The 14,770-nt window shown below is 52.9% G+C and overlaps 1 protein-coding gene across 1 annotated transcript; it reads right to left on the bottom strand.

Moving 5' to 3' along the window:
• Nucleotides 1-5,377: 5,377 nt before the first annotated feature.
• Nucleotides 5,378-10,029, bottom strand: SLA2 (Src like adaptor 2). The gene is made up of 8 exons (XM_084538295.1): nt 9,712-10,029; nt 8,975-9,123; nt 8,797-8,896; nt 8,589-8,675; nt 7,854-7,957; nt 6,842-6,991; nt 6,580-6,706; nt 5,378-6,500 (listed from the first exon to the last, which is right to left on the bottom strand). The coding sequence occupies exons 2-8, from the start codon at nt 9,060-9,062 to the stop codon at nt 6,344-6,346; spliced, it is 813 nt and encodes a 270-aa protein (XP_084394421.1). The 5' UTR covers nt 9,063-9,123; nt 9,712-10,029; the 3' UTR covers nt 5,378-6,343.
• Between the last annotated feature and the right edge of the window lie 4,741 nt (nt 10,030-14,770).

The following is a 14,770-nucleotide window of genomic DNA, read 5'->3' as shown; positions in this document are numbered from 1 at the left end:
GGTACTGTCCTCACAGACAGTGAGTGGGTTATTATATTAACAGTATGTTCACAAAGTCCCTTTTTCTACCTTATGTTTTAATTTTCTGGTTTGTATTATTTTGTCAGAGCAAGGTGAAAATGCTGCTTAAGTTCAAGTTATATTATACAGTACTTTTTGAAACATTGATGTGTTGTAAGTATTTGAAATGTTAAGAGCCTTTCAACTGCAGATCATAGCTCCATAAATAATGGCTGCGACTTCAGTTTTCCTTCCCTAACGTTGCCGAGTTAAGTTCACTGTTGAAAATGGTAAGCTGTTTTTGCATTGAGAGGGTGTCCTGAAAAATCTGGATGTATCTTGATTTTTGTGTGTGATGGTAACACCGAAGGGTAAAATCAAAGAACAGTTGTCATTGGAAGGCCCGTAACTATACAATTTATTAATCTTGGATATGAGCCTGTAACGTTTGTATACTGCAAAGAATAATGACTTACTATGTAAATTCCTACAATAATATTGGAAATTTTAAGTTAACAGTATCTACACAGTGAATATTTTAATCAGTTACTTCAGACAACAATAATTAGGCTTCTCTAGTAGTAACTAAAGCTTTTGTGCCAGGAGTCATTTCAGGGAATAATTTGTCTCACAGTTTTGTAGTTGGTATATAGTGAATACAACTTATGTACAGCAGAAAAATAAATTTATTTTTCTGTAACACAGTTGGAATAAAGCTTATGTGATATTTAAGTAGCACTTCGATCTCTGAAGATGATACCAATGTTATACTCTCTCTCTCCTGTTAATGACACCTCAATTTATAAATGCTGTGTGTAGCTCTAGACCAGGCAACGTTAACCAACCAACCAGAACAGCATCAGAGGAGGACTACAAACAACTGTGAAGGTTTGTGGTTTTTTCAGGTTAGAATGACCAGAAGGGTGTTCCCTGGTTGAAATTCAAAGCACGTGTTTCCACCAGGAGTCTGAGAAGAATATAGCTGCTACTGAGCCAGCTGTGCTTGCAGTTTGAGGGTGTGAAGACAAGTCAGTTCCTGAGCAGACACTTCTCCAGAGTGGAACTTCTTTCCGAGCAATTGCTTTTTGTGTGCTCATTTTAGGTTTTTACTTCTGCTGTGTTTTTGTTTTTTTTCCTTTTTTTTTTTTTTCTCAGGGCAATACTTATGGTTTGGAAGAAAAGACAGTTCTGATGGTTGAGTGAAATGACATACTGGAGACTTGTTTTCCTTAGTAGAGCTAGAGAATAAGTTCTTGCAGGTAAAGACTGAAAATATTTATTTAAAATAGACTAGCATTTTTCATGTTCAGGAAAGATTCTTTAATGTACTTTTCCTGGATTCATTTTTGTCCTTTTTTTTTTTTTTTTTGCAAGTTTCCACATTGTTATTTCTTAGTCTGGACCAACTGTTTGGTCTGGCAAGTCACTTTTTTATGTTTCTTTAAATCACTGGTAAGTGAATGCAACGTGGAGCCTTGATGAAATGAGCAAACATTGCACTGTGGATACATAAGTATATTTGTCTTTGTTAATGCACTATTAGAACTGAGGGCGCTGTATATAAAATTTTGCTTTGGAGCAATATTTGCAAAACTTGAAAACTGTACCTTGGTGTTTGGAATAAATAAATAGGTTTTTGTTGGTTAAGTCTTAGTAAAGTCTTTGTTTCTATTAATGATTATTCACTAAAATATTTTTGGACTCTTGTGTACACTTCACATTGAAACATAGGTACAGTAGTTAGAGTAGAATGGAGATCTTAACTGTTCTCAAAGCATCAGTGATTGTTTTCCAGATCTGTCTCATAGATATTCCTAATAGGTAAACTCTGTGTTATACTGTTTTAGAAGGGGAGCTTATATTTTATTCACAAATCCAAAAAATAAAAATTATTTAAACACTTAAAATATATATTTCAATGATGGAGCCCACCAGAGATGCTGCAGAGTATTTTGCAGTGTCAGTGAGAGGCACCTGGCTCATCTCTTTATACTTGGGTCTTTTGTGAAAGAAATCACTAATTTCAGTACTATTTTGAGGTGGAGATGTTGCCCCTTTGGCAGTGGGCTTGCAGGTGTTTCAGGTAGACTTGGGAGGGTTGAGCTAGAAGGGAATGGTTATGTAGCACCTGTGACTGATCCTAAAAGCTACCAGTCAAACTGAAGGCCAGCAGCAGCAACAAGCTTAGTGGAAAAGCTGAGTCTTTGCTGTACAAGGGAGTGATGATAAAGCATAAACATGAGGAAAGTTTGTTCCTTTGTCCTAACAAGCCAGTCTGCATAACTTCATTCTTGAAACAAGCTTCCAATAGAGCTCCAAGATTGTAAAACCAGCAGGTACTGCTCTGCTGGAGCCTAGCTTGTGAAGCCCAGAGAAAAAGGCCGCTGATGGCAGAGCCAGGCTTGTGTTTCATGGTTGAATGAAATCTGCTCACATTTAGAAAACCTGGCTCTGATGTTTAAGTGATCAGCAGTGTGAAATAATGTGCTGAAATGTGTGCAGTGGCTGGCTGTGTTTGGGAATGTGTGCCCTCTGCTATGAGCTGCTTTATATTTTACTTTGGTGTTAGGGTTCTCCTGGGGGTAGACTGTCAAGTCAGGAGACAGTTGCCAAATCATCAGCCTACACATGGGTAGATTCACCTCAAGGCTTTGTCGGTCTAAGAAATTTTATACACAAACATTTGAATATTCTCACTGTTACTTGTCCACGTTATCAGCTATTGTAATTACAATGATACACATTGATTGTCATCCAGACCTTGGAATCTCATTCACGCTTGATTTGATGCTGGAGCAGCATTGCTGCTGCAGTGCTGGTGTTTCAACAGCTCTTCACTCTTGTGAAGACAATACATGGAGCTCTGCACTCTTCTCCCCACAATGAAGTACTGTTCAAATAAGTAATCAAAACCTCAGAAAACAATACATTTTTTCCTCATTAGACCATACATGCACACAGCAAAACTGCAACCCTAAGAGGAACTCTTCCAAATAATGAATGCTTGGGCAATAGTAGCAGAGCTTCTAAAAACTAGATTAAAAAAAAATAAAATAAGGGGTGGGGGGTAGAGTTTTTGCATCGGTAATGGCTGATCAATGCCTATGAGTATTAAAAATATGCCATGCTTAAGGACAGTGTGGGTGCCTGTTTCCCATGCTTATGGACCTGGGTATGCTGGCCTCTGGGGTAGAGGCAGGGTTGTATGTACTGCTGAAGGCTTCCGAGCAGTTGGTTGATAGGTGGATTGAGTCTGTGTGCTGCTGCAAGGGTCATTGAAAGAGAACCTGCCCACAAAGTGCTGCTTTTCTATGCCTTAGAGTGGCAAGAGTATTGGCTGTTGAGCGCCACGCTGAATCTAGGCTGCAGCCATAGCTGTGTCCTCTGAAGAGGGGACCAGAAGGAGATGCTTTGATTGTTGTGCAGCTCATTCAAATACCTTCAGAAGTCCCCTTCATCTCAGCAAAGGCTTGGTGGCCATGGTTCTGCAGAAAAAGGAGGAGATGCTTAGAGGGAGCTGGACAGGATGGGTTGATGGGCAGAGGCCAATGGGACGAGGTTGAACTTGCTAGGTGCCAATTCCTGCACGCTGGCCACAACAACCCCATGCAATGCTACAGGCTTGGGGCTACAGGCTCAAAAGCTGTGTGGAGTAAAAGGATCTGGGGGCATTGGTCGACGGGCGTTGGTCGATGCTCGCATGAGCCGGCAGCGTGCCCAGGTGGCCAGAAGGCCAACAGCGTCCTGGTTTGTCTCAGGAATAGTGCAGCCAGCAGGACCAGGGAGGTGATCGTGTCCCCCATATTCTGCTCTGGTGAGGATGCACCTTGAGTACTGTGTTTGGTTTTGGACCCCTCAGTACAAGAAGGGCATCGAGGCCCTGGAGAGTGTCCAGAGCAGGGCTACAAAGCTGGTGAAGGGCCTGCAGCACAAGTCCTCTGAGGAGCGGCTGAGGGAGCTGGGGGTGTTCAGTCTGGAGGAGGCTGAGGGCAGACCTTACTGCTTTTTGTAAGTACCAGAAAGGAAGGTGTTGGGAGCTGGGGGTCAGCCTCTTCTCACAAATGACTTGTGACAGGATGAGAGGGAATGGCCTCAAGTTGCACCGGGGAAGTTTACGTTGGAAATGAGGAGCCATTTCTCAGAAAGAGCAGTCAGGCATTGGAACGGGTTGCCCAGGGAGATGGTGGAGTCACTGTCCCTGGGGATGTTTAAGGAAAAGTTGGACATGGTGCTTGGGGACATGGCTTAGGGGGTGAGAGTGGTGGTAGGGGGATGGTTGGACCAGCTGATCTTGGAGGGCTTTTCCAACCCTGATGATTCTATGAAATTGTTTTGTGGAGGATTGGGAGGAGCAGAGCATAGGCTCAGTGAGAGGCTGCAGTCTGCATGTCACCAAGTACTCATAATTTCAACTTTCAGAAGAGGTCAGTGCTGTCCACCATATGGCTAATCTGGCCAAAATGGCCACATCTCTGCAGGCTCAGCATGCCCCTGATGCAGGGGAGAGCATCGGCTGCCCAGCCACTCCCTGTGCAGTTGGAGCACGTTGGGTGCTGAGGACAGCCTGCAGCAGCAGGCCCCTTCCCCCTGGCCTGCCTTGGCAGCCTGAGGCAGCTGGCAGGGCTCCTGCTGCCCGTGCACCCTTGGGTCTGTCCCTTGCAGTGCTGTGCTGCAGGGAGTGGGGCTGGGATCCCACCATGAAGCAGAAGCCTTGGCCACAACACTGCTCAGCGCTGGGGTTTGTGCCTATGCTTCCCAGCAGGAGAGAAGTGTTTGCAGAACCAGGAGCTGCTAGGGCTGGGAGCAGAACTGCCATGGGGCTGGAAGGAAGCAAGGCTCTGAGGCAGATGGGCTTGGGAAGGACTTATATAGGCTTTGGAGCCCGGCGTTTTTACGAAATCACTAGAATGCAAATAGCAGAGAGGCAGCTGCTGAACTGCAGCTTCCTCCAGTGCCAGCAGCAGCCTTGGCTGCCCGAGGGTCAAACTGGAGGCTGAGGAATAAACCCCACTGGGGGCCAGGAGGAGGGCAGCCCCTGCCCTCAGGTGGCACCTGGGCCCAGGCTGAGCAAGTGTGTAAAGTTACAGGCTGCTTAAGAGAAGGAAAGGTAAAAATTTGCAATGGATGTTCAAGAGCAAAGTAATTAGATGTGAAAAATGGAGTGATTACTGAGTGTGTAAAAGGTAGGAAACGTGTCAATAGTTGGGGTCTTGCCGCAGCAACCTCTGAGAGCTCAAAGAAGGAAGGAAAGAAGGTTACTAGGCAGCAAAATTGCTTCTACATAAATTCTCACCACAGAGGAAGCTTCAGGCGCTTTCCCCAAACCTTTCTTTGCTGATAAGGGGCTGCTGAAAATGAGGGCTCGGTTGTCTTTCTGTTTTGATGCATTTATACTGCTTTTAATGAGGTCACAGCCTGCTTCATCTGGCTGAAAGGGTTGTAGCTAAGATCAGCGTTTGACAACAGTGTTTGCATTCTGACTCTTCTCTCACCTAGTCCTTTTGTTGGACCAATTTCTCCCCCTACCCCCCAAGAACATCAATTCAAATAAACATTTTTAAACCTTTAGGCCTGATTAATGTACCCTGAGCAGTGTTGCAGGAACCATCCGTGCCAGGGGCAACAGCACAGGCAAAGCCCCCACAGATGCAGTGGATGGAAACTGGCACTGCTGCTACAGCTGTCAGCTCATGAGTTAGTCACCACCCCTCACCTGTTAATGAGGTACTCTTTCATTAAAATATTAGAAAGTTATTGCTGTGTGGCCAGCAGGATCCTGGTTAATGGCCAGTTTAAAGGTTTAAAACGCAGCTTCTTGTGATGAAAGTGGGGTGGCCTCCTCCTGGCTGCTTCTGCTCTGGGGCAGGGTCTGTTCCTCATCAGGCTGAAGGGAGTGATTAAAAGGGGGGGCTCCCAGGCCCTGTGCTGCACAGATGACACCATCACCCAAAAAAAACAATAATCTGTACGTGAAGTGAGGGGCCTGATTGGGTTGGTTTGTGCCCCTGCCTGAGTTGCGTTGCTGTCGGTGAGCACAGCTGCGGCCAGGCCAGACGCAGGCCCTCTCTGTGGAGCAGTTGGGGAAGCGTCCCATGGGAGCAGAAGGCAGAGGCCTGGGGTGATGCCTGAGGGCTCAGCAGACCACAGCGAGGAAACCCAGGGCTGGGATGCAGGTCTTGCCGTGTCCTGAGGTGCCTGGGCATCAGTGCTGGAGGGGCCTCACTTCCCAGGAGCACAGCCCCTGGGCACTCAGCTGTGGTGAATGACAGCAGCTGAGGCAGGTGAAGGCTGCGACCAGGCACGGGTGCCCATCCTGGGGTTGCAGCTGAGCGGGGTCCTGCCCTCAGCTGTTCTTCACCCCTTTCCCTGCAGAGCCCATCTCTGGTACCTCCCCATCTGTCAGGAGGAGGTAGGAGCTGATGGCTTCCCGAAGGCCCAGGCTGATGGGGGAATCCTCCTCTTCCTCCGGTGGTGGCACAGCCTCCGACAACAGGACAGAACTGCAGGGGGCAGATGGGGCCGTCAGCAGGCAGTGCCAGCCCCACAGGGGGAACCCACAACCTTGGTAGCCAACCCTACCTGTCAATCTTGTCCCAGTTGAGTGACGGCTTCTTCACCACGGTGGGCTGGGCCAGGGCTGGGGCTGCCCTCGCACCCTCCATGGAGCAGGGCTGCCTGAGGGCACAGCACAGCCCCTCCCCACACTCTGGGCAGGGGCCAGGGGCATCAGTGCAGTGCCCCCATTCCTGCACATCAGCCCCACGGGCAGGTGCCACTGCCCACCTGCTTCCCCGCAGGGCCCTGCTAGGTGACATCTGACCCTGGGACTGGCGGCCCTTACCTGTGTAGTGGTCCACGAGATCGTGCAGGTTGGAGAAGGTGAGGCGCGGAGAGATGTAGAGCCAGCCGTTCTCCAGGCGGTGGATGCGGTAGTGTGTGACCGAGTCCCAGGAGGTGAGCTCAGTGCGCCGCACCGACAGGGAGTAGCAGCCTGCAAGGGTGCAGGGCTGGGGTGCCACAGGGCAGGACCCCACTCAGCCCCAGGCTGGAGCAGCCTCAATTTTTGCCACCCAACTGGCGTGGCCGGGAGCTCCTCATGGGCCCATGCAGCTACCGTGGGGTGCCAGCCCCACACCACAAGCACCCCACCCTGGGGACAGGAGAGTTCAAGGGTGTGGCCCAAGCAGTGTCCCCCAAAAGCTGCCATGGCACCAGGATGGTGGTGGTGCTGTAAGGAGGGAGCATAAAGCTGCTGGGAGAAGGGCTGAGCTGAGCACTGCCCTGAGACTGGGCCCTGTGCCAGGGCTATGCACACAGTGGAGTTCCCTCTGGGGGGGGGAATTGGGCCCCTGTTTCATCTTTGCACATTTTTGCTTAACCAAATGCTGCAGGAAGCCTGTTTGTTGATTTGTAAGGGGCCCTGTGGTGGAGGAAGAGGCTCAGCATGAAGCAGAGAGCAGCAGCACCAGGAAACCACCACTCAGGGCCTGCCACCAGGTGCAATGGAGGAGCAGCCCCACAGAACAGGGCCCTGCTTGTGCCCTCAGCACCCCGGAGCAGAGAGGCCATGAAATACTTGAAGTGCACCTGGGGAGAGGTGGGGGGAGAGGGGGCTGGGGCAGGGTGGGGGAGGCAATATCAGGACTTGACAGCACTGTGCACGGGCTCTTAGGGAGTCTCAGGCCATCAGCTTTGTCCTGCATGCGATGGAGCTGTCACCACTGCCACCCTGCCCCAGCCCAGCAGCACTGCCTGTCCCTCCTGTCTGGTCAAAGACCCCCTTTGCCTGGGGCTGTGGGTCCTGAACACCCCTCCCTCCCCCTTCAGCACACGCTGTGGGGCTGTGCACTCACCTCTCCTGGTCTGGCTCTGCCGGATCAGGAAGGACCCGCTGTGGTTGCCAGGTCGGAGCAGCAACTCCTCTGCCTTCTCCCGGCTGATGCCCTCGTACAGCCACCTGGATGGGCAGTGGGTGTTGGCAGAGCTGTGCCGATGCGGCTGCCTGAGCAGGGTGGCAGCACCTCACGCCCTGGGGATGGGGACAGGTGGGGTGGTCCCACAGCAAAGCCTGTGGGCTGCAGGGCGCAGCATCTGGCCTCAATCTTGTGCAGCGTGAGGCGTGGGGATGCAGGGCTGGGGACACCCTGCACACCTTGCCACATCACCAAGCTCTGCCCCATGGCTGAGTGTCAGCAATGGAACTTCAGGGCCTGGCACAGTGGCTGGGGTTTGGCCTCAGGGACACTCCCTCCTCCTCTGAAGTGGGAAAGCAGCAACAAAGCACCCCTGCTCTGGCCCTGCCCCCCAACCCCACCCCGTAGCACTGGGGTGGAGGTGGCAGAGCCATCCCTTGGGTGCCCCAATGCCTATGGGACACTGCAGCCCCCCCTCCGGGAGGGGACACTCCGCCATACCATGGCAGCACAGGCTGCATGGTGGCAGGCATTTCCCAGCCACAGCTGCAGTGCCAGAGAATGAACCTGGACACCAGCGGGGCTGGGTACTTGGGAGGCCTGGCGGTACCCCATGGGCCCCCAGCCCTTCCATGGGGCTGTGTCTGCCAGGCGCCATCCTGGGATAGCACCTACCTGTGCCACACCTTGGCCACGCAGCTGCTGGGGATGAGGCACTCCTTGCCAGACACCTTGGACGCCACCAACCACCACTCCCCGTCCCTGCAGGGAAGGGGACAAGATGTCCTGCGGCTGCTGGGTGCACGAAAGGGGCTCCCCGTGGCCACAGGGATGGGTGGTGGCACTGCTGGCTGGCGGTGCCCTCTCACTGTGGGGAACTTACTCGGAGAGGACGTGGAGCTGCTCTCCCATCCTCAGGACAGTGGGCGCATCTGAGCCAGAGGGGAAGTCGCACAGGGCCAGTGCCAGGAAGCTGTTTGGGGCTGTGGGGAATATCACGGGGCTCAGTGCTCGGGAGGACCGTGCCCGCCAGGGTGTGCTGGGGGCTGCTGAGCACTCACCTGCCTGCGTGGGCAGCGGGGACGGTGTGGGGACGGCAGCTGCCATTGGGATGCTGAATGGCTTCTCCCGGCTGGGCAGGCTCCCCATCCTTCACTGCACCTGTGGGGGTCAGCGCATGCCCCCGGCCACCACCCGTGGCCACGACTGGCTGCAAGGGAAGGAGAGGGTTGGGCTGGCCCTGGCAACATCCATGGGCAGAGGGACTGGGCCGCCTGCAGCCACATGCCCCATGGCACAGCCATGTCGGGATCTGGGCCTCAGGGGTATGGCCACACACCCTGGGGCAGGGCAGTGCCACCGGGTGCATCGGCACCATGGGGCTCTGGGCTGGGGCTGAGGTCCCAGGGGAACCCTTCGAGGAAACCGCCTGCCCACGGGATAGCGTCTGGGGACCCGCAGCTGCAGCCAGGTGGGCTGGGGACCGTCCTGGGGACAAGGCATACATGCTGTGTGGGGACCAGAAAGCCCCCATCCCCAGGCTGCTACAGAACCATGTGGGGCTGTGCTCACCCGCTCAGCACAGCCAGCCTTCCCTGTCCCAGACTCCCACGGGATGTGGGGTGCCCATCGCAGTGCCCGAAGGTGCCGGTGCTCATACAGTGCCTGCGGGCTACGAGTGTCCCCTCTATCTGCAGCAGTGCATTTCAGCTCTGTGCCCCAGTGAGGCACAGTCAAAGCTGTGCACGACCCGGATCCATGGACTGAGCCTCCTGGCTCTGCTGCTGCCCTCACCTACCTGCTGCTTGCTGCTGTCACCATCGCACCAGGCTCATCAGGGCTGGGCAGTCATCGGCTGGGCTCTGCTGTGCTGGGTGGTGCCTCCAGTGTGGTCCCCAAGGCATGGAGGCTCCACAGAGGGGATCCTCCTGCAGTGATGGGGCTCCCTCATTCAGGGAAGGTCCTGTTCGCTGCCTCCTTGTCCTTCTGCTCCAGGTTTGGGTATTTTCCTGTGCTGGAGCCAGAGGCTAGGCTGCTCTTGGCTGTGCTGCCTGCACGGGGTGCGTGGTGATGGGGCTGAGCGCTGCCTGGGCACCAGCAGCTGCTAGTGTTTCCTGTGACGCATGCGCACCACGGCAGGGGGTTCTGGTTTTCACTCAGCCAGCAGTCTGCTCAGCACTGCCCGCAGGGAGGCCTCGGTACAGGGTGAGAAAAGCCTCAGGTGCAGTTTCAGGCAGCTGCCTGGAGCCACCGTAGCCATTGCCCTGGGTGCCACCGGGCTCTCCTTCACCACCAGGCATGTGGAGACAGCCACTGGGAGCTGCAGCTCTGGGTGACTCAGCCATCCCCTACCTGGTGGCCAGCCGACATGGCACCAGCTGCACCCCATGAAGCAGCGGAGGTTTTGGGCCAGAGGACCCCAGGGCTGCAGCTTGGCCACGTGTGGTGCTCCAGGAGCCGTGGCACCGATGTGGTTCTTTGTCTACCCAAATGGCTCTGTTTCTGCTGGGCCAGCTCTTACGTGGCTGGAGCAGAAAGGCCAGCAGTGATTCGCCAAAAAGTAAGTCTGGACCTTGAGACAAGGCACTCGGTGCTGGAGGGTGGTCACAAACTCAAATGCCTGGGGAAGACACGATGAGGCCTTGTCCAGCTGCAATCTCTGGGTGCAGACATGCAGCAAGGACATGGATGGAGCCAAACTCACAGCATGGCTCCCACACGATGACCAGGAGATGATCCAGCACTTGCACAGCTGCCCTGAACACAACCACCATCCTTGAAAAGCAACTGGCCTTGAGCGCAAGCACCTGCTTGGGGTTACATCCTGCCAGAGCACCCCGATAGCAACCAACCCCATTGTATGGGGGATTTGGGGCTGAATTTGCATCTCAAATTGCATCTTTTTTAGGTCAAGGAGAGGGCAGGGATATTTGCAATGAAAAGATGGGCTGTTTGATGAACGACAATGTTTGATCCCCGGACTCTGACACAGGAGTGTGGCTTGGGGCAGGGAGGTAGAAGTGCTCAGTTTTCTAAGGCCTGTGATTTCACGGGAGGGAGGGACACTGGCGCTAGGCAGCAGGAGCTCCAGTCGCTGGGTGGAGCAGAGGTCTCGTGGCACACTGCTTCCCTGCATGCACACGGATGGGTGGATCATCCCAAGGGACAGTGAGGGCAGCCCAGCCCAGTGGTGCCCTTTGCCCTGCCTCGCTTCCCCGTGTAGCACCAGCAGGCACAAGGCCTGTGAGCACAGCAAGGCTGAGGGACCCCTCATCCAGGTGCTGCGGCCACACTGATGCCCCCCCACACACCTCCACACCTCTTTGGCCAGGTCCAGATGAGGGGAGAAGCCCCATTTCCCCCAAGGAGAGGCTTCAGGGGTTGCTCGTGCAGCTTTGCTGAGCTCACCCTAGGCTGGGAAGCGCCGTGCTGCCACTCATGGCCCCGCTTTGCCTCCCTGGCCCCGTACCCCCCCTCCCCCCCCAGCCCCAGTGCCCTGGTTGTGCCGCTGTGGCTGAACATCCTGCTGCTATTTGTGTTTCTGGTCAGTCGTAAACCACCGTGTTGGTGTGAAGTGCACACGGAAAAGAACAGCGTGTTACTAAAGCAGACACCCATAATGGCCTCACACTGCTCTTGCGGTTTGGGACGCCCCTGCTCTGGGTTTGGTCAGTGCTGGCTGCAGCAAGCAAACAGCTTGCAGAAATATGTGGGGCTGAGCAAAGGTTCGTTTGCTCCTGGAAAAAGCACCACTGGTGTGCCCACCAACCTTCCCAAATGTGGCTCAGCTCCTCAAGCCCTGCTCTGCACTGCCTGGCATCTTCCTCAATTAGTGGTAGTGAAGAAAACGGGGCCCTCAGACTCAAACAGTGTGGGCAAGGGGCCTTTGTCTTACTGCTGTGGCAGCATTTGGCTATGCTAACTCCTGTGACCGAGTGGGTGGAAGGAGGCAAGAAGAAGAACCCACGAGTTTGTGCAGACTCATGATGTGCCAGGACCCAGCCCCTCTCCTGCCACGTCTGTGCAGGGGCAGCAGTGACGGGATGGCTTCAGTGTCTCGGCTCCAGCAGCAGGGAAAGGGTCAGCAGAAGGCAAGCCACCCCAGCCGCCTCTGCAGGTTAAAATCAAATAATAGATGTGGTGGTGGGAAGGAGACACTGAGGTCCCCAGTCCGACTTCCTCCTCCATCAGCAGTGACACCACGCTGGCTGTGGCTCTGTTTTGAGAGCCTCCAGGCCCAGATGGCCATTCCCAGCTGTTGTCCTGGGGCTGGGTTGCTTGTAACCCTCCAGGCTTACAAGCAAGGAAAATTCCTGGTCAAATCGGAGCCCCTCCAAATCCCACTTTTCGGCTGCTACTCCCTGCAGCATCACCTGGCCCTGTGGAGGAGAATTCAAGGCCGCTGCCTTTCAGCAGTGAGCACGTCCCAGCTGTGAGCATGGCTGCCCACAGCTCCCGCTGGGGCCACAGGGCTGCGCTTGCAGGAGTGAAGCCGCAAGGACGGTGGTTTTGTGAGTAATGCGCAGCAGCCTCCAGCACAGGGTGTTGCACCCAGCAGCAGCCCCTCAGAAACCTCAGCCCAAGGCAGTAAGAAATATTTCCATTGCCGACCCCTGAGAAACCTGCAGCTGTGCTGAGCTCAGTGAGAATGACCCCGTGCAGCTGAAGAAAACAACGCATGCTTTTAATACCACAGCTTGGGAGCTTGAGTGAGTGCCACAGGGTGTGGGACTGCGCAGATATGTCCCTCCACATGGGCCAAGCACCGGTGTGATTTGGGATCCTGGCCCAAGGGAAGCACGTCCTCAGCTCAAGCTTTGCTCCTGGATTTGGTTGGCCTTGCTTTTGTCACCTGAAGAAATATCCTGTCTTTTATTTAACTGGGAATAGTTGTTCCCACTTCTTGTTTTGCTTTGATGCTTCTATTTTTATCAAAAAAGCATTTACTTCTGTGAAAATAATTTACTTTCTCCATATGAGAATCCTCACTACAAATCTTAAATCTTGCCTTGCTTATGCCTTTGAACCACTGTCCTGGTTTCAGTTAGGACAGAGTTAATTTTCCTCCTAGTAGCTGGTAGGGTGCTATGTTTGGGATTAGGACACGAAGACTGCTGATAACACCCTGATGTTTTAATTGTCGCAGAGCAGTGCTTACACCAAGCCAAGGACGTTTCAGCTTCTCACTCTGTCCTGCCAGTGGGCAGGCTGGGGGTGCAGCAAGAGCTGGGAGGGGACAGACCCAGGACAGCTGACCCAAAGTGACCAAAGGGGTATTCTGTACCGTATGGGGTCATGCTGGACAATATAGAGGGGTGGCTAGCTGGGGTGGGGGGCCGGGCTGCTCGGGGTTAGGCTGGGCATCGGTCAGTGGGTGGTGAGCAATTGCATTGTGCATCACTTGTTTCATACACATTATTAGTAGTACTATTATCATAATTATTATTATTATTGTTATTATTTTCCTGTCTTAATAAACTGTCTTTATCTCAACCCACAGGCTTCACTTTCCCGTTTCTCTCCCCCATCCCAGAGAGGAAGAGGGGAGGGTGAGCGAACGGCTGTGTGGTGTTTAGCTGCTGGCCGGGTTAAACCACAACAACCACCATGGCAACAAACTTCTTTCTTAATCAGCCCTCTTTCAAATTGATAAAATCTCATCTGTTTGCCCTCCCTGGTCCTTCCTTGGTCCACAGGAGCCTGTAGCTGTGAGGGCTCCTGCTGAAATGCACGTCATAAACACACTTGGTGAGCACACATCAACCCCTGCTGTGGTATTATTTCCTCTAAGTCATTTCGTTGTCATTTTAATATTGTATTTGCCTTTCTTTTAGTCTGTCTCTGTATTTTCATAAGGGAACTTGGGGAAGAATCACTTGTCTGCCCAGCTACTTCTCGGTGTAGTCAGCTGGAATAAAACCCTGCTGCACGCACAACTCTTCTGAACATGTTGCTTTGCATTCAGCACTTGCATTTAGCAGCGATGAATTTCATGTGGTATCTGAGGGACCGACCTCTTTTATGTTCTCCTGTCTTTAGTAGACTTGAACTTATTTTACTGCAGTTGGCCATTTTTTCCTGTTTCAATTGGTTGCAAACCTTTCAATCAGTTTGCAATTCTGGAAAACACTTTGTCTCACTTCCTGCAGTGCCAGTTCCCCAAAGGCCTGCAGAAAGTCCAAAGCACGAAGCTGCATGAGCCCACCCTGTGGACATGACAGCAGGACCAGGACTAAGCTGTGACCAGCATGTAAGCACTCTTGAAGCCCAGATAGCTTTCTGTGAGTGCGTGATGACAGACTTCTGAGACTTAAGAGCAAAATCTGGATCTGAAAAGCAGAAGATAAACAGTTACGTTAAACTATCAGTTGCTCAGCATTGCTCCATCTGCACCTGGCTGGACATGTTTGCAGGCTGAAGAGTAAACAGATCTTACAGTGCTTACACTTTCCTTCCTTGTCATGGGTATTACAGGTTAACTTTGTGTTATACCAGTAAATCACACAGGTGCATTGTGCTGTTCACCAGGGAAGACAGCTCGTAGGACTTGCTGCCTTTGTTCAGAGGCAATTCTTGGCAGTGTCCGCTTTGTAGCAAGCCTTTTGTTTAGTCTCACTCTGTCAAAGCTGGAAGCTTCTTTCTGCATTTTGGCAGAGGCCAGCTATCTGATGCCTCCAGACAGCCTCTTGCAGGGGATGCTGTGCCACCCGGCTCCTGCACAGCCCCTAGGAAACCTCTTGGAAGAGGGGGCCAACGCTGCCCCTTCTGTGGGGCCTCTCACAGGAGGAAACACTGCAACTGACAAAACCGGCTGCAGTGCTGGGTCAGGCCAAGAGAAACAACACAAGCACACAGGG

Source organism: Aythya ferina (assembly GCF_964211825.1).
Source record: "Aythya ferina genome assembly, chromosome: 16".
In the NCBI taxonomy this organism is placed as follows: domain Eukaryota; kingdom Metazoa; phylum Chordata; class Aves; order Anseriformes; family Anatidae; genus Aythya; species Aythya ferina.
The sequence above is the reverse complement of the archived record's forward strand: the minus strand, read 5'-3'. Positions and strand labels throughout refer to the sequence as shown.

Coding starts and splice junctions, on each gene's coding strand:
- SLA2 (XM_084538295.1), bottom strand. CDS start 9,062: ATGGGGAGCCTGCCCAGCCGGGAGAAGCCATTCAGCATCCCAATGGCA. Junction 8,897..8,974: donor CCCGCTGCCCACGCAGGCAG/GTGAGTGCTCAG, acceptor TATTCCCCACAG/CCCCAAACAGCTTCCTGGCA. Junction 6,992..7,853: donor GCAGAGCCAGACCAGGAGAG/GTGAGTGCACAG, acceptor GCACCCTTGCAG/GCTGCTACTCCCTGTCGGTG.